General features: G+C 37.7%; 2 protein-coding genes across 4 annotated transcripts in view; both read left to right on the top strand.

Moving 5' to 3' along the window:
• Positions 1 to 19,944, top strand: part of LOC110014374 (gastrula zinc finger protein XlCGF57.1) — a 526,943-nt gene that overhangs the window by 361,256 nt on the left and 145,743 nt on the right. The window lies entirely within an intron of this gene.
• The window catches only part of LOC105355287 (NLR family CARD domain-containing protein 3), a 30,796-nt gene continuing 15,986 nt past the window's right edge, over positions 5,135 to 19,944 (top strand). For 2 of the 3 annotated variants that reach the window (XM_023962092.1, XM_023962090.1), the window contains exons 1-2: positions 10,101 to 10,518; positions 10,601 to 10,711. In XM_023962092.1, coding sequence (XP_023817860.1) covers positions 10,433 to 10,518; positions 10,601 to 10,711 — 197 coding nt within the window. In that variant the 5' untranslated portion in view covers positions 10,101 to 10,432. Of the gene's footprint in view, positions 5,151 to 10,100; positions 10,519 to 10,600; positions 10,712 to 19,944 lie in introns of those variants that run through there. The other variant, XM_023962091.1, reaches the window with a different exon arrangement.

The raw sequence follows: 19,944 nt of genomic DNA, 5'->3' as shown, positions 1-19,944 counted from the left end.
TCTAATATTATTTAATACTAAATAAATTATGCATTTGTTATTTATTCTTGCAGGGATGACTGATGTTGGATCCACATAGATGCTTTAATAGGTTTATTGATATGACAGTGAAGGCTGATTATGGCATCATTTTTTAGTAAACAATAGAATAAAGTCAAACAAAAACAAAACATAGTTATATAAATAGATGAGTTTAATAGAGAAAAAACATTTTTAATACAAATATGATTAGAATTTGTCATGTTGTGTTTCCTGAACACACCAGATCTTTTTTGCTGATAGTCTGCTGATTCTCAACAGGATTGGGTTTAGTTTGATTTTATATGGAAGATCCTGACTATCAGATATTTTAAGTTACCTTAATTAAACAAGGCCATGAGTCAGATCCACAGCTGGGAATTTGTAGAATATCTGTGATTTCATAGATTTTTTATTCTGTGGTTGGGTTGTTAAAAGATTCAAATACTGTCTTTTTCTACAGTTAATCTCCAGTTCTTCGTGTTTTTTTTATCACATTCCAGCATAATCCACGTTCCACGTATTCTTATCACCACCTTGTTCCTGATTCCTGGAACATAAATAACGGAGATGCAGAAATATGTGCAGATCCCATGTGTGCCACTAGAGGGCAGCACAGCAGCTTCAGTCTTTGTCATTGTTGCTGTGTGAGCCTGAAGGAGCTTCAAAGTGAGCTGCAGGTTGGTTCAGACAAACCTCCACATTCACACACAGATGTGATCTTGAAGAAGTCTGAACAGAACATTTCAGAAGAACTCTTCAGTCCAGAACATGAGCCTGCATTGTTCCTGAAACTGGGATCAGAGTTCTGCTCTCTGCTCCAACAGAACCACCTTCATGAGCTCCTGGTTTCTTCTGGATCCTCCAACATTCAGACGCTCTCTGACTGAGTTCATGTCTGCACAGAAACCTTCAGGATTCTCTTCTTCCACACGTCTTTCACTCTGAAACTCTCTTCTGAATGTGGATCATCTCAGTCAGACGTTCAGCAGCATCAGAGCCGTGCATGTGCTCCTCCTCATGAGTCCTGAAGCTGCACCGTCAGCTGCAGAGCTTCAGAGCTGCTTCCTTCTCAGACTTTCCACTTTCTTTGGCTCTCTGGCTCTGATGCTGCTGCTGCTGCAGAAGAACCAGCAGCTGCAGAAAAACTCTGCAGAGACTCACAGAGAGAGGATGGAGGCAGCAGATGCAGACTGGGGGCGGAGCCTGGAGATGACTGTCAAGTTATTATACCCCACTTGAATGGGGAAAAGCATCCATGGATCGTACTGAACAGGAATTCACACACCATCCAAATACCTCAGTTTTGTCCGGATTTATTTGCCAGGATTTTGACAGCCTTAGTTGGGCAATGAGATGCATTGTAGGAGTGATATGGGTGGTGAAAAACCTATACAAGAAATTACATTATATAAGTTAACATCAGTTCACAACAATAAATAAATATGACAGTAAATATTAAGCAACACACTAACGAACAACATAACAATGACTGATGAAGAACATGTTGCATACTTCAATGGCCTGTGGCCCTGCTATTGTTAGTAGTAGTGCTACCTTTCTTGCTTTTGGCTTCGTCAGTCAAGAAGTGGGATGTCTCCAACATACAGCTGGAATTGCTGCACAAGTTTTTGTCGACATTCCCCATCAGTTTCTAGCTTTCTGGTGGTTTCAAATCGATGTCAGCCTTAACTGTGTTATGTTCGTGTTTGTAATGATGAGGCCAGGTTAGCTTCCAGAACTTCTTTTAATGAACTACGTTATTCACATTCACCATGTCATTTCTTCTGTTATGTATCATTAATAACCTAACTACCACCTGGTAGTAACGGCTAGTGGTCAACGCATGTTACTACACACAATCACAACAACTATTTACAGGTTTGATGTATATTTACACATCAATGATAGAAGATTTATCTCACAGCTACACACAAGATCTACATAACCTTCTTGGAGCAGTTTATGTTCTAAGCAATAATTTAGAGGTTGAAGGTGTGCCTCAGTACTCGAGTACTTTGGTTCAGCAGCTCCTCTTTTCCTCTAAGGTGAAGCTTCATGTGGACGACTTCTTCTTCTCTCCTCTTTTCTGGAGCTTGGGCTCCATGCAGTCTGATCAGCTCTGATTTGGGCTTCAGTTGATGTTTGTGATCAGGAACTCTGGATTCTTCTTAGAAGGAGACGTTCTGCCTCTTTAGCAGAGAGCAGAACGTTGATCTGATCTGTTGGAAGCGACTCCATCCTGAAGCTGCAGAGATGAGTTCCTGTCCACCAGGGGGCAGCACTCCTTCAATCCGGCTGCAGGAAACCTTGATCTTCTGCAGAATCTGCAGCCGTTCATACACGCCCTGTTACTGACGAACAAAGACGTCCTTCAGGAATGTGGTTCTGAACGTTCTTCCAGACTGAAGCAGAGAAAAAGTCCCACAGATCATCTGGAAGATCCACATTCTCAGTCAGAGCTGCTCTCAGGCTCAGCTTTGGTTCAGAATCTGTTTCCAAACCATCTGAATGTCCTGTTGATGTGGAGGATCTGCTTCTGTCAGCAGTAAAAGGTCAGAGGTCAAAGCAAAGCTTTCAGTCAACAATGTGATCAGAAAAGACATGAAAAAAACATGGAAAACCATGATTTTATCAGAACATCATAAAATCAGAACAATGTTGGTGTTTGCAGATAAATTCATAAAAGCTGATGATCTGTTTGAACTAAAATTAACATTTCTGCTCCCAGTCTGACAGAAACTGTTCTGCTTTGAAGAGACGACCACCATGACCACTAAGGGATCAGAGCTCCTGCAACAAACTTCAACATGTCGGCTGTGATGCAACAACCTGTCAGTTAATCTTCAGCAAAGGAATCCAGACAATGAGGAAGACGGACGAGCACAAAACTCTCTGCAGAGTTGAAACAAACTGCCTGCTCTGACTCGCCTACATTACTGGATCTTGTGAATTTAAAGTTGTGATTCTAACAAACCTGGTGACAAGGCAGAACACAGGACTGGACTCAGATGCAGAGCTTAAGAAGGTTTTAATTCTTGGACACAAGAGTAGAGCTAGCTTTGACAGGTGAGAGCACATGACAAACAGGCACAGGACAAAGGGAAACCCAGGCTATAAATACAAGAGGAGGGAAAGCACAGGTGGGAATGATCAGGGATGATGAGGCAGGCTCAGGTGTGAGGAACAGACAAGGCAGGAAGGGGAAGGCCTGGAACGAGAGGTAGGTTAGATTTTCAAAATAAACAGGAAACCCCACACGAGACAACAGGAAGCTTGACGAGACATGACACCTGGAAAGAAAAAGATTTCTCTGCTTTACTGCCAGACATTTCACTGAGCTGCACCTAAACAAACTCTCTGTTTCTCTAAGTCGGACTGATGATCAGTCTCATTTACAAGACAAGCTTTTTCCAGGAAATAGTCAGGCCCCTCCCTTCAGCTACATCAGTAGATGGCAGATGAGGGAGGTCGATGCACATCTTGAAGAAGGAAATGTAGTCAGATAAGAAGTAAAGGACCACAACTTTCTCCAGCTTTTCTACAGTCACTGAGATCAACAGTCTGACAGCTAGAAGCTCCGCCCCTCCTCTCAGCTGCTGTCATGGTGGTAACCATGTTCATGAGCGTCAGAAAAAACCCTGATCAGATTTTGATCCTCTGACTGTGGACAATGGGTGTTCACTTGGTAGACAACAGGCAGGTTGAGGGTTTGATTCCAGGAAGGCTCGCAGTCTGAATCTGACATCAAACAATTCAGCTGGGGCCTGTTTCAGAAAGGAGGTTCAACCAACTCTGAGGTTAAACTTGAACTCTGATTTGGTCAAACGAGAGATTAACAACTCTGACTTTTCTGTTTCAGAGAAGCTGATTGGAGTTAGGTTAATCAACTCTGAGTAGACTGATTCGGAGTTAAGCGTCCGCACCGCGACTATAAGAAGCCATTATCAATGGAGCGCAGATATTACGAGTCACCATGGCAACCGTGAAAAAAAGAGGTCTGCATATTTTTCGCCCGCTGAACTTGACGTGCTGCTGCAGAGTTACAATGAATATGAGCACATATTCTGGATGAAAAGCAACACCGCTGCAACAATCTGGGGGAAAAATGCATTTAACGTCGGTAATGTTTAGAGGACTTTTTTGTTAACCTTCCCCTCTTGAAGGCTTTGGTCAGTTTGTTATTAATACATTCAATTGTGTTTTTAAAAGTGAGCTTTTGTCTATCCTTGTATTGATCAAGTGGTATAGGTTTATATGGGATTAAGAAAGTAAGCAGTTTTAGCAAATTGTGTTTCCAAAAAGTAATTGTTACATTAATCTAATTCAATGTCCCTGATTTCATTTTCATGTAGATGCAATCCTGCAGGAAATAAAAGAACATGGCAGCAGCTAAAAATGAAGTATAAAAACATAATTCAATCAGGTCAAATTTAAGCATGTCATGGATGTAGGCTTTGTTGACAATATTTGACATATGAAACATCTACATAGCAATACATATATAATGTTGTTTTCATTGTATATATGTAATTGACTGCAACATAAAACGGTAACGCTCAAACAAAAACGTATGGGGAAATGACAAAAAATCGAGTCTAGGTCTCAAAATCCTTGCACGACGTAAATGTAATTCTCTAGGAATTAATGCAGCCTCCTCGTCTATTGGGTCCTCCAAAAAAGGACAAGCCACTCTTGTCACTTAGACCGTCTCTGTGTGACGGAAATTTGGGCAATAAAGGTTAAAGCGAAAAATACCGCTTCGTCTTTAAAAAGGGGAGGGGACCGGCAGAAACCTTGAGTTTAGAGAATAAAACCTGCTCCCGACCAGGTTAGGTTCACAGCGTAAGTAACCATGGATACTGACTCCGAGTATAAGTTACCTCTCTTTCAGAAACGGGTTTGACTTACTCTGCTTTCTCTGGTTTAACAAACCTCCCATTCTGAAACGGAAAACCCAGGGTTTCCCGGATTTCAGGGTTAACGCACTCAGAGTTTACACTTAACCTCCTTTCTGAAACAGGCCCCTGCTCCACCTGTTCTGCCCCGCCCACCTGTGCTGCCCCGCCTCCATCCAGGTGGACTCTTCCTGGTTGTGAATCAGTGATCTGTGCTGCAGCTGCGTTGACACGGTGAGTGGAGACTCTTCTTCTTCTTCTTCCTCTTCATCTCTTTGAAGAAACTGAAGTGAGTTTGTTTCTGGAACTTTGTCTTCACTAACTTGACTGTTTGTTTCTGAATGTTTGGAGAAGATCTTCTTCTTTCTCTGCAAACTCTCATCACTCTGCTGTTTCCAAAGCTTCATCATTGTTTAGTACTGATTAAGAACATGGAGGACTCTTCCCCATCAAGTCAACAACAATCAACTGATGCTTGTTGTGTTCAAAGGTTTAATTTCTGATTCCCAAACCTACGGTGGCCCTGAAGTGCAAACCATTCAACAAATCACTCGATACAAAAACATTTTTAAGATCACAATGACAATTGAAAAAAAGAAAGAAGTTAAAATGCAGAATTACATTTCACAAAACAAAACAAAATTTCAGAAACCGAAAATGAAAAAAGCAAAATTAGAAAACATTTCAGAAACCAAAACTTAAAAAACAAAAATGAAAAATTGTTTCAGAACAAAAAATGAATTTCCTGAAAGCAAAATGAAATGTTCAAAAATGAAAAACATTTCCAAACCGGAAGAGGTATAGGTACTAAGTGACAATGCTGATTGGATGATAACATTTGGCCATTATTTGAACTGAAAGTTATTTTAAATGAAGCGATGCTGGGGTTTCTGATCCAAACAACAATGTACCATAATAATCCACGCATTTCCCATTTACATATTAAATAAAAAATTGAGCAAACTGTTAATGAACTTTGAAATTCTTTTTTTAATATTTCGTCTGACACGCAAGAGTCACCTGGAAGTAGTTTGTGTGGATGACGTGCGTTCTGCAGGCAAACAATGAGAGGACAAGGACTAAAGGATAAAACGTTAATTTCAACTCTAATCTTGGAATATTTAGCAGATGTCGTGACAGAGCGCACACAGAAACATCAACACAAACTAGATTTACAAATGTTCCCAAATGTCTGAGAGAGGATTGTGCCTGAAGCAGCAGCTGCGAAGAAACGGGTGTTAAAGACGTAGATCAGGAAATGCAGTCCCGTCGTCAACAGATGAGGAAGGGAGGCACATCTAATTAAGCAGCTATGCAGCGCTAAACGTGATTTTCTAGGTGGGTGTTAACAGACAGATCCATTCTTCAGTCATGAGTTAATGACAGCTTACCTCATCAGTTGGAGGGGTCAGGATTGTCAGACAGGTGTACCAGCAGCAGAACCAGCTAAACTGTCAGGTAAACTGCAGCAGTTTTGGCTCAGAATAACATTTATGAATGCTTCTTATTCACACTTATTCAGATCTGTGACTTTACAGAAACATGACAAGACTTGTCTGATGTGCACATCATCAGACGTGTCCAAGTGTGTCACTGAGGGTGGCAAAGTCTGTAGTCTAAAAAAAATGTCTAAAAATCATTTTAGAATTTCAGGAAACACCAAACTGTTTTAGAATGTATTTTTATAAGACTGAAACAATGTATCTTAATCTAAGTTTGGTGTATTGACCCCTCCCTAATGAATTTCTTGTATATATAGTGGGGCGACAGTGGCTCAGGTGGTTGAGCAGGTCACCCAATGACCGAATGGTTGGCGGCTCGATCCCCGCTCCCACCAGCCAAAATGTCATTGTGTTCTTGGGCAAGACACTTCACCCTCCTTGCCTCCAGCGCGGCTCCACTGGTGTGTGAATGTGTATGAATGATCCCGGTGATGGTCAGAGGCGCCGTAGGCGCAAACTGGCAGCCACGCCTCTGTCAGTCTGCCCCAGGGCAGCTGTGGCTACAACTGTAGCTTACCGTCACCAAGTATGAATGAGGAGTGAATGAATAATGGACACACTGTAAGCACTTTGAGTGTCTTGAAAAGCGCAGATAAATCCAATCCATTATTATTATTATTATTATAACCTGTTGTCCTCTCATTTTGACGAACGTGACTATTTCCTGAATGAAAGATGAACAACAGCTGATGGTTTTCTTTCGGGGATTTTTATTTATTTACTTTCTCTGTCAGGGATTTCAGTGGAGCTGGGGGTTATTCCAGAAGGCAGGTTATGCTAGCTCCAATGGTAAGTTTGAGGCTAAGGAAGTTGATAACCTCAACTTTCGGTTCCAGAAATGGAGGTATATTTCAGGGCATGTCAAGTTGCCATAGTAACTCATGCTCTGAACATAACCTGGTCTGGAGCAGGTTTAGTTGAAGGTTAGTTTGTTTACAGAGAGGTGAAGCAGCATGGCGTGTCCATTTGAAGATGATTTAGTGGATGAAGAAGCTCAGATAATACTTTTTCCACCATGAGAGGGTGATAAGACCACATATGGATGTTGGAAAGATAAACTTTTTTACTTTGATCTAACTTAATTATTTGCTTAAGTTAAGATAAATCATTTTGTTTTGTTAAGTCAATTTAAAAATAACATGTAGTTTTCAGACAGTTATTTTACTTTCATTCAAATTAATTCAATTAAGTAAGTGTAACTTTGGGGCTGCTGTTAGATCGGCACAGCAAGGGATTGTGGGATACCATTCCCTTTGCCTGTCTGGACGGATTTTGGTTTAAGTGTGGGTTTTTGACCAAATGTGTTTAGTTGTATAGCTGTTATACTGTGTTTTGCTGAGTTATTTTGTCCTACTATGCTTACGTCTCTGCACCATGAGTGAGAGGATGATGAGTTTGTATAGCACCCTTACAAGTAAATGTTATAATGACAATGATGGAAATTTCCTAAATAAATATTGGCATTCTTTGTTTAGTTTTTTGGTTCTTTTTATTGTTATACAAATGAGTATATCTGCTGGATCAAACTTAGACATTTGAGAGTTCAAGAAATATAATTAATTAAGATGGAAAAAGGATTAATTGAATTGGAGTAATATGACATTTAGTTAGATAAATAGTTGTACCAAGTGTGACTGTATCTTATCTTATATGTAAATTAGAGTTGTATAAACAATTATTGAGTTTAATAGATGTAAGAAATTAGGTTGAATAAGTTTAACTCAATTAGTTGTTACCAATAGAAGTAATTCATTTAAGTTGGATAAGTTATATATATACACGTCACAATGAAAATTGAAATGAAATAGAAACTCGTGCGTTTACTTTGTCTGTTCTTCTACTACAAGCAGAAACTCTTTCTTTTGATGATGCAGCCGTGTTACTTTTTCGATGGACGTATAATCTTCATAGCAGTCATTAAAATCTCAGACTCCGTCTCACTGAAGTATAGCGCTTTCTTTTTTTCTCCACGTGTTTCCATGGTGACTCCAGAAATCGGCGATCCATTGAGAATGTATTTATGAACCTGCTGTGCACGTGCATCAACCCAGGGTTACCAAGTCAAGCGTAATTACGCTAAACGTGCTTCCTGGAATACCCCGCTGGAGTCCAGTGCAGGGGAAGCTTCAAGCATGTACTAGCAGGAACTGGGGTCCCTTACCTGGATCTTTTCCTCTGGAATGGTTCTGTTTTCAACAGAACACAATAGATGTGATGCTGAGCAGCGATGTGGACAGACTCTTTTTGATACAGTTGTCGAGCACAAACAGACTTTTCCCAGATGCATTGTTTCATCTAATAAACGTGACTGACAGGTACGCTGACTAAATGCTGATTGTAATGTAATATTTGATTGAATGCATGAAAAAGCCCATAGAGTAAAATTGACAATGCTTGCTCTGTTTCTGTTATTGAAAAACGTATTCATGTTTAGTATTTAAGAAATATACTGCATAACTATGAAACAATTATGCTTACTGTCATATCCATTATTATGATGCTCACGTCAACATTCAGTTTTTTTTCATTCGCAAAAAAAAACATTTCTAAACAATAGTTTTGAAAATCAAACATCAACTTTGTTAATAAAGCTTTAAAACTTAAAATGGTAAGCTTGGAGCCACAACTCCTGAATAAAGCAAGTCAAATATGAACGTTTAACCGGAATCATGGCTCCTCTTTCACTCCCCAATGCATCCTTTACAACCAATCAAAATAGATCAATTAAAATAAATGCTTTTTTCTAAAGAACCTGCAATTTAAAAAAAGGTAGATATTAAGGTCAAAGAACATTTAATGGTAATATTGCACATAAATCTGTGAAATTCATCATGTTGGTTTGGATGTGTACTGTACGTTGAAATGACTTTAGTCTTATTTATATTCCTATGTAAAACTGCCATCTGTTCTTGTGGAACAGCACAAACTTTTCTGGAACTTCGCTTCAAAACATTCACCTGCAGAAACAACGCATTTTAATTCAATGAAGTATTTATGTACTTTTAAAGTTCATCGCTTAAGTGTCAGTATGTGGTTCAAAATATACAGTGCACTTCAATTACATTATTTCCCATTTTAGCTTGTTTACGGATTTCAATCTTATGTATATTTTAGCGACACTGATGCCATATAATGACCCCACCCTTCCATAGGCGTGTTCTCCCTACCATGACAAAGGTGGATAAAGGTGGAAAGATTTCATGTAATCCATGGACACCAGTGAGGATCACAAATCATTGAAGAAAAAATATTCAGAGCACTGTGTAGTGGGTCTAGATGACCCAGCTCACAATGTTAAAGTGCCTAGGATAGCACAAGGGTTAAATCACAGAATCATCCAGGCTGACTCGGAGCTGCTTCCGTCATGTTGTCGCTAAAAGCAGGAGTGGCTATTCATTTGAAGACAGTTCCTCTCCACCTTTACTTCACATACACCACAAACCTTCCTGTTTTTTTATTTTATTTTTTGTGTTTTTATCAAGCAATTGCAGACTACAAAAGTGCAGAATTTATGCAAATATAAAGTAAAATGCTGTTCTGAATACAGAAAAAATTGCTCTCCTCCATCCAAACCTGTGTGGAGGTCAAAGTTCATGTGAAAGTCTCTGTTGAAGCTTTGAGAGGAAGAATTCATGTCTTTCTTTCTTTTCTCCTTGTTCTTTGATTTCTGTCTGTTTTTCTTGATGCTTCATGTTTCCTGAAGTGTAGAAACAGGAAGTTTGTTGTTTCTTTGTCAAAGTGACTGAATGGAAATGTTGCTGCTGCAGCTCCATGTCTCCACCTGGTGGAGGGAGAGCAGAAGTGCAGCAGCTGATGGCAGCTTCCTCTGCCTCCCACTGCTGTCTGACTGCATTCACCTGAACCTGAGAGGAAACACAAGAGAAGAGCCAATCAGTGGAGGAGCAGCTGATCTGTTGGTGAAGGAGGATCAGAGCTGATGATGAGGAGGGTTTCCTCTGCAGGTGAAGGTGGAAGGTGTGTGTGAGCTGATGTAGATCCAGTGAATCCAGCAGCATGGATCAGTGGGAGGAGCCACAGGAGGGAGCCCCGCCCTCTAAAAGCAGAGATGGTAACCATGACAACCAGAGCAAAGCTCAGAGGTGAGATGAACATCTCCAACTGTCCATGATCTTCTCCATGTCAGAGCTCAGCACTCACACCAGCAACCTCAATTCTTCACAGGAACCAACCTGGACCTGGATCTGGATCTGAATCCAGCTGGGGGTCCAACAGGAGTGACAGATTAAAGGATTTACCAATAAACTTCAAGGACATCAGTTCAGGAGTGGAACAGTAAGTGTTTGTCAGAGTTTTTGGAGGCTGGATTCTAGTTCAGATGATCAACAGTTTTCTGGATGAAGGACTTGAGGTCTGGTTCAGTTCTGGATCTCTCTGATCAGACTCACTTGGAGCATCATGTGTGTGATGAGATCTTTTCAGTTGAGTCTTCTGAGAGTCTCTGAGAGACATCAGAGATGTTGGAGAAGAAAACATGTTGACTGCTGACTCTGACTGACAGCAGCTCCAGTCTAATGAGAAGAATCACTGCAGACTCCTAGGATTCAGATTTTCATGCTTTCCAAACATCACATTGTTCTAGTTTGACTTTCTGCTATCAGAATTTCTACATTTCTACATGGAGAATTGGAATCAGCTTTTCTAGAAAAAAGTCTGGATTGACTGACAGAAAATGCTGAAACCTTTTCCCTCCAACTGGAAACTGTTGATCCAAACATGTCATGTTATTCCAGACTAAACAGCTCAGTCTGTGTTCATGTCAAAGTCCATCAGCTGTTCATGAAGAAGCAGATCCTCCAACACTCTGATGGTTTGGTGTTTGCAGAGGTCAACAGGTCACACAGAGAGTCCAGTCTGTAGCCTCCAGCTGTGGATCCATGAAGAGTGACCAGTCCAAAGATAATCTTCTAGCCTTCACAACTGGGCCAGTACCTTCAGACTCACAGTAAGAAGCAGTTTCTAGTGAACAAAGCAGAGTTCAGCTCTCAGCAGGAACAACAATGTTCACATCATGCGGCTGGGTAGCTTTGTTGGTAAGGTGAGAAGCTACCATGCAGGAAAACAGGGTTCGATTCCCGGAGGGGAATGAACAATGGTACTGGGGGCAATTACCATATCAATGGTGAGCAATTAACATCAACCAGTGAGGGTCTCTAGCAAGGTTATAATAGTTTCGGATTTTTTATAAGTTTTAGTTTTTATTTCGTTTTGAATTTTTGTTTTTAAATTTATTTAGTTTTAATTAGTTTTTAGAGGCTGCTTTACTAGTTTTTATTAGTTTTTATTTTTTGAAATTGCTTCGTTTTAGTTTAGTTTTTATTAGTTTTAGTGTTAGTTTTAGTTTTTTCTTTTTTTTTTTGTAAATTAGGATATTTCTCAGGTGCATGATTCAAAATCACCAGAATAAGTATTGTATGATAAAAACTAAATCAAAGATACATTTTGAAACACTTATTATTCACCGCGGTCAAGTGAGCCGACATCTGTGGAAGTGCGGTCTCGCTAGCCGTCACTGACTTTTTGCATGTGCGTTTACATCATAGTTTAGGGTGCACACCGCCAGCGAGCTGAAAAGACGGTATAAAGCGCTAATATCACCCATGTCACTGTTACTCATTATCAAATAACATGTACTGTGCTCAGAAATCAATGAGAGACATTGCAGCTCTATATTGTCATTTGATGTACAGATTTATTCATTTATATTGCATGTCTGACCATTCTATAATGAACTACCAAGAATAATGTGTTTGTTTGAAATATATGCAATCAGACAGATTCTAAAAGTGAGTTTGAACACTAACAAGAGTGTTTTGTGTGGTGTTGAGCATGGCATGGAATGGAATGAAACAAAAATAAAGATTCTCCACGTAAAATGCCACATCTGGTCCAGTCATGTCAATTCATTCTAAAGTGGCTTCTGTCTAAGATTACACAAAACTTTCAATGGATTATTGTTGTTAATGATGTTCACTAATATAACAGCAAGTTTGAAGAAGATTTACTGTATAAAATTAGAGATATTGATATTATAGTCTCATTCAGGCCTCCTCATTCAAAGTCAGAGTGTAACATGGAAACCACCCAAAATGCCACTTTATTAAAAGATTACACAAAAGTTTCACTGGATTATTGTTGGTGAGCATCTTAACTAATATCAAAGCAAGTTTGAAGAAGATTTACTGTATAAAATTAGAGATATTGCCATTATAGTCTCATTCAGGCTGTCTCATTCAGTCAGCATATAACATGGAAACCCCCCAAAATGCCACTTTATTAAAAGATTACACAAAAGTTTCACTGGATTATTGTTGTTTAGCATCTTAACTAATATCAAAGCAAGTTTGAAGAAGATTTACTGTATAAAATTAGAGATATTGCCATTATAGTCTCATTCAGGCTGTCTCATTCAGTCAGCATATAACATGGAAAACACCCAAAATGCCACTTTATTAAAATATTACACAAAAGTTTCACTGGATTATTGTTGGTTAGCATCTTAACTAATATCACAGAAAATTTGAAGAAGATTTACTGTATAAAATTAGAGATATTGATATTATAGTCTCATTCAGGCCTCCTCATTCAGTCAGCATATAACATAGAAACCCCCCAAAATGCCAATTTATTAAAAGATTACACAAAAGTTTCACTGGATTATTGTTGGTTAGGATCTTAACTAATATCACAGCAAGTTTGAAGAAGATTGACTGTATAAAATTAGAGATATTGCCATTATAGTCTCATTCAGGCTGTCTCATTCAGTCAGCATATAACATGGAAAACACCCAAAATGCCACTTTATTAAAAGATTACACAAAAGTTTCACTGGATTATTGTTGGTTAGCATCTTAACTAATATCACAGCAAGTTTGAAGATTTACTGTATAAAATTAGAGATATTGATATTATAGTCTCATTCAGGCCTCCTCATTCAAAGTCAGAGTGTAACATGGAAACCACCCAAAATGCCACTTTATTAAAAGATTACACAAAAGTTTCACTGGATTATTGTTGGTTAGCATCTTAACTAATATCAAAGAAAGTTTGAAGAAGATTTACTGTATAAAATTAGAGATATTGCCATTATAGTCTCATTCAGGCTGTCTCATTCAGTCAGCATATAACATGGAAACCCCCCAAAATGCCACTTTATTAAAAGATTACACAAAAGTTTCACTGGATTATTGTTGTTTAGCATCTTAACTAATATCACAGCAAGTTTAAAGAAGATTTACTGTATAAAATTAGAGATATTGATATTATAGTCTCATTCAGGCCTCCTCATTCAAAGTCAGAGTGTAACATGGAAACCACCCAAATTGCCACTTTATTAAAAGATTACACAAAAGTTTCACTGGATTATTGTTGGTGAGCATCTTAACTAATATCAAAGCAAGTTTGAAGAAGATTTACTGTATAAAATTAGAGATATTGATATTATAGTCTCATTCAGGCCTCCTCATTCAAAGTCAGAGTGTAACATGGAAACCACCCAAAATGCCACTTTATTAAAAGATTACACAAAAGTTTCACTGGATTATTGTTGGTTAGCATCTTAACTAATATCACAGCAAGTTTGAAGATTTACTGTATAAAATTAGAGATATTGATATTATAGTCTCATTCAGGCCTCCTCATTCAAAGTCAGAGTGTAACATGGAAACCACCCAAAATGCCACTTTATTAAAAGATTACACAAAAGTTTCACTGGAGTATTGTTGGCTAGCATCTTAACTAATATCAAAGCAAGTTTGAAGAAGATTTACTGTATAAAATTAGAGATATTGCCATTATAGTCTCATTCAGGCTGTCTCATTCAGTCAGCATATAACATGGAAAACACCCAAAATGCCACTTTATTAAAATATTACACAAAAGTTTCACTGGATTATTGTTGGTTAGCATCTTAACTAATATCACAGCAAATTTGAAGAAGATTTACTGTATAAAATTAGAGATATTGATATTATAGTCTCATTCAGGCCTCCTCATTCAGTCAGCATATAACATAGAAACCCCCCAAAATGCCAATTTATTAAAAGATTACACAAAAGTTTCACTGGATTATTGTTGGTTAGGATTTTAACTAATATCACAGCAAGTTTGAAGAAGATTTACTGTATAAAATTAGAGATATTGCCATTATAGTCTCATTCAGGCTGTCTCATTCAGTCAGCATATAACATGGAAAACACCCAAAATGCCACTTTATTAAAAGATTACACAAAAGTTTCACTGGATTATTGTTGGTTAGCATCTTAACTAATATCACAGCAAGTTTGAAGATTTACTGTATAAAATTAGAGATATTGATATTATAGTCTCATTCAGGCCTCCTCATTCAAAGTCAGAGTGTAACATGGAAACCACCCAAAATGCCACTTTATTAAAAGATTACACAAAAGTTTCACTGGATTATTGTTGGTTAGCATCTTAACTAATATCAAAGAAAGTTTGAAGAAGATTTACTGTATAAAATTAGAGATATTGCCATTATAGTCTCATTCAGGCTGTCTCATTCAGTCAGCATATAACATGGAAACCCCCCAAAATGCCACTTTATTAAAAGATTACACAAAAGTTTCACTGGATTATTGTTGGTTAGCATCTTAACTAATATCACAGCAAGTTTAAAGAAGATTTACTGTATAAAATTAGAGATATTGATATTATAGTCTCATTCAGGCCTCCTCATTCAAAGTCAGAGTGTAACATGGAAACCACCCAAATTGCCACTTTATTAAAAGATTACACAAAAGTTTCACTGGATTATTGTTGGTGAGCATCTTAACTAATATCAAAGCAAGTTTGAAGAAGATTTACTGTATAAAATTAGAGATATTGATATTATAGTCTCATTCAGGCCTCCTCATTCAAAGTCAGAGTGTAACATGGAAACCACCCAAAATGCCACTTTATTAAAAGATTACACAAAAGTTTCACTGGATTATTGTTGGTTAGCATCTTAACTAATATCACAGCAAGTTTGAAGATTTACTGTATAAAATTAGAGATATTGATATTATAGTCTCATTCAGGCCTCCTCATTCAAAGTCAGAGTGTAACATGGAAACCACCCAAAATGCCACTTTATTAAAAGATTACACAAAAGTTTCACTGGAGTATTGTTGGCTAGCATCTTAACTAATATCAAAGCAAGTTTGAAGAAGATTTACTGTATAAAATTAGAGATATTGCCATTATAGTCTCATTCAGGCTGTCTCATTCAGTCAGCATATAACATGGAAAACACCCAAAATGCCACTTTATTAAAATATTACACAAAAGTTTCACTGGATTATTGTTGGTTAGCATCTTAACTAATATCACAGCAAATTTGAAGAAGATTTACTGTATAAAATTAGAGATATTGATATTATAGTCTCATTCAGGCCTCCTCATTCAGTCAGCATATAACATAGAAACCCCCCAAAATGCCAATTTATTAAAAGATTACACAAAAGTTTCACTGGATTATTGTTGGTTAGGATTTTAACTAATATCACAGCAAGTTTGAAGAAGATTTACTGTATAAAATTAGAGATATTGCCATTATAGTCTCATTCAGGCTGTCTCATTCAGTCAGCATATAACATGGAAAACACCCAAAATGCCACTTTATTAAAAGATTACACAAAAGTTTCACTGGATTATTGTTGGTTAGCATCTTAACTAATATCACAGCAAGTTTGAAGATTTACTGTATAAAATTAGAGATATTGATATTATAGTCTCATTCAGGCCTCCTCATTCAAAGTCAGAGTGTAACATGGAAACCACCCAAAATGCCACTTTATTAAAAGATTACACAAAAGTTTCACTGGATTATTGTTGGTTAGCATCTTAACTAATATCAAAGAAAGTTTGAAGAAGATTTACTGTATAAAATTAGAGATATTGCCATTAGTCTCATTCAGGCTGTCTCATTCAGTCAGCATATAACATGGAAACCACGCAAAATGCCAATTTATTAAAAGACTACACAAAAATTTCACTGGATTATTGTTAATTATGATGTTCATGATTATGCCAGCAAGTTTGAAGAAGATTGACTGGAGAAAATTAGAGAAATCAAAGTTATAGTACACTTCAGCATGCTGCCTTTTCATTCATAGTATTACGTATAACCATCCAAAATAAAATTTGTTACAAAGGTGACGCCAAACATTTAACACATTATTGTTGGAAGTGTTGTTCACTAACATCACGGCAAGTTTGAACAAATTTGACTGGAGAAAACTAGAGAAAGTCAAGTTATAGACCAATTCACAGTTATAGTGTAATATTTAAACCTTAAAAAATACCCTTTTTTCAAAGGTGACGCTAAACGTTCACTGGATTATTGTTAGTAATGGTGTCCATGATCATCACAGCAAGTTTGAAGAAGAATGACTGTAGAAAAGTAAAGATATTGACATAATAGACCAATTCAGACCTCCTTATTCATAGTATAAAATGTTTATAAACCTCTATATTAAGTAAATACATGGTTAGAGTATTTTTCTGCAGTAAATCTTCAAACTTGCTGCGATGAACATGAACATCATCACCAACAATAATCCAGTGAAATTTTAGCGTCACCTTTTAATAAAGTAGCATTTTAGATAGTTTACATGTTACAATCTGACTATGAATGAAGAGGCCTGAATCGGTCTATTATATCACTTTCTCTAATTTTCTCCAGTCAATCTACTTCAAACTTGCTGTGATGTTAGTAAACATCATCACCAACAATACCCCCGGGGGAAGTTTTACGTCACCTTTGGAAAAAGTGTCATTTTGGGTGGATCAAATGTTCTACTTTAACTATAAAGGCAGGATGCCTAGTAGAACTAAAACTTTCATATCTGTAATTTTCTCCAGTCAATATTCTTCAAACATGCTGAGATGATCATGAAAATTATTACTAACAATAATACAGTGACTTTTTTTGTGTAATCTTTTAATAAAGTGGAATTGTGGGTGGTTTCCATGTTATATGCTGACTGAATGAGGAGGCCTGAATGAGACTATAATGGCAATATCTCTAATTTTATACAGTAAATCTTCTTCAAACTTGCTTTGATATTAGTTAAGATGCTCACCAACAATAATCCAGTGAAACTTTTGTGTAATCTTTTAATAAAGTGGCATTTTGGGTGGTTTCCATGTTACACTCTGACTTTGAATGAGGAGGCCTGAATGAGACTATAATATCAATATCTCTAATTTTATACAGTAAATCTTCTTCAAACTTGCTTTGATATTAGTTAAGATGCTCACCAACAATAATCCAGTGAAACTTTTGTGTAATCTTTTAATAAAGTGGCATTTTGGGTGGTTTCCATGTTACACTCTGACTTTGAATGAGGAGGCCTGAATGAGACTATAATATCAATATCTCTAATTTTATACAGTAAATCTTCTTCAAACTTGCTGTTATATTAGTGATCATCATTAACAACAATAATCCATTGAAAGTTTTGTGTAATCTTAGACAGAAGCCACTTTAGAATGAATTGACATGACTGGACCAGATGTGGCATTTTACGTGGAGAATCTTTATTTTTGTTTCATTCCATTCCATGCCATGCTCAACACCACACAAAACACTCTTGTTAGTGTTCAAACTCACTTTTAGAATCTGTCTGATTGCATATATTTCAAACAAACACATTATTCTTGGTAGTTCATTATAGAATGGTCAGACATGCAATATAAATGAATAAATCTGTACATCAAATGACAATATAGAGCTGCAATATCTCTCATCGATTTCTGAGCACAGTACATGTTATTTGATAATGAGTAACAGTGACATGGGTGATATTAGCGCTTTATACCGTCTTTTCAGCTTGCTGGCGGTGTGCACCGTAAACTATGATGTAAACGCGCATGCAAAAAGTCAGTGACGGCTAGTGAGACCGCACTTCCACAGATGTCGGCTCACTTGACCGCGGTCATTATTCAGAGGGCACAAGGACAACTATCCTTAAATTAAAATACAACAGCCGATAACAGCATTACGTTATCTGCTCTCGCTTCTTTTTCGGGGGAGGGCGGGCGACAGGCTAGCCTGTCTAGGTACTGTTGATTTGCGTTGTTGTGTGCGCTTTTTAAATGTACTTTTAGATTCGTAGGGTTTTTCTCTTTGAGGAGAGTTCCACAAATGTTGTCTCCTGCTTCGACTACAAGGAACTTACTTTTGTTTTCGACGCTGTTATATTCAAAAAAGTCCCAGATAGGACTCTCCCGCTTTCTCCCAACTTTTAATGCAGCCAGCACGCTCATGTAAAGGTCTATGACCACGTTAGCCGGCAGTGTCTGACAGACATCATGTGACGTCACAGACAACGTAATGCCGTAAGGTTCAGATACACAGTAAAACTAGCAGCGTGAAGTAAATAAACTTTATTTCAACCCAAAAGACTTATGTATTAACAAAGACGAAAACGAAGTATATTTTGGGGTTAATATTAGTTAGTTTCAGTTCGTTTTATACACACAACAAATTGTTTTAGTTAGTTTTCGTTCTTTTTTAAAACGCTCGTTTTTATTTTTATTTCAGTTAACGAAAATGTTTTTTCAGTTCTAGTTTTAGTTTTTTCGTTCGTTTTCGTTAACTATAATAACCTTGGTCTCTAGGTAAGATCCTTAACGCTACCGCCTCCCGAGCGTGGTTTGGCTGCAGCTTACGCTCCACAAGGGGATGGGTCAAATGCGGCGAAAGAATTTCCCTTTGTGTACAAAAAGAACATCAGCTGATCCATCCAGGAAGGTCAACCGTCTGCTGGAAGGTCAGAGAGAAAAAAAAGAGTTGGACAACTCCAAATGAACCCAGAGGAAGGATGAGTCTTGGATGCATTTAAAATACGTGCCAATAACATCACCTTTTTTTGTAGACATGATTGGTAACGCATGATTGTTTGCCCGGTGTAACAGGACTGCTCAGTACTCTTGGTGGCATTCAAAACAACTTACACTGTCCTAAGCAGCTCCAATGTACTAAAACCCTTATAGAGAATTAGCTTATCTCAGTGTTTTTCAACCTTTTTTGAGGCACGGCACACCTTAACCTTGACAAAAATCCTGCGGCACACCAGCATCCAAAAAAAAAAAAACAAGCAGAAATTCATAGTCTGTATTGATCGACAGCCCCCCCCCCCCACACACACACACACAATCTCACGTGCATTTTTGTGATAATTATGGCAGAAAAAGCAGGAAGTTGCAGGAGTTTTTTCTAAAAGATTAAATAAAATTAAAGTTAGAAGATGTAGAAACTGTGTGTTTTTTGTGATTTCAAGACTTTAACAAGGACGACTCATACGCTGAGACACTGTCCCTTTAAGCCAATGCATCATGGGAGATGTAGTGCCGAAAATCCGCCTACAGCAGACAGACAAGTTTCTCTGATCTTCATTGTTTTGTTCACTTGTTCAACGGTCTGACACCGGATTCTTTAGAAAGGTACACCGCTAAAGACGAGCTTTAGCTGGGTTTTTTGTTAAAACTTAGAGACTAAA

Source organism: Oryzias latipes, chromosome 2 (genome assembly GCF_002234675.1).
Source record: "Oryzias latipes chromosome 2, ASM223467v1".
NCBI lineage: Eukaryota > Metazoa > Chordata > Actinopteri > Beloniformes > Adrianichthyidae > Oryzias > Oryzias latipes.
Note: the sequence above shows the minus strand (reverse complement) of the source record. Positions and strands in the feature narration are given on the sequence as shown.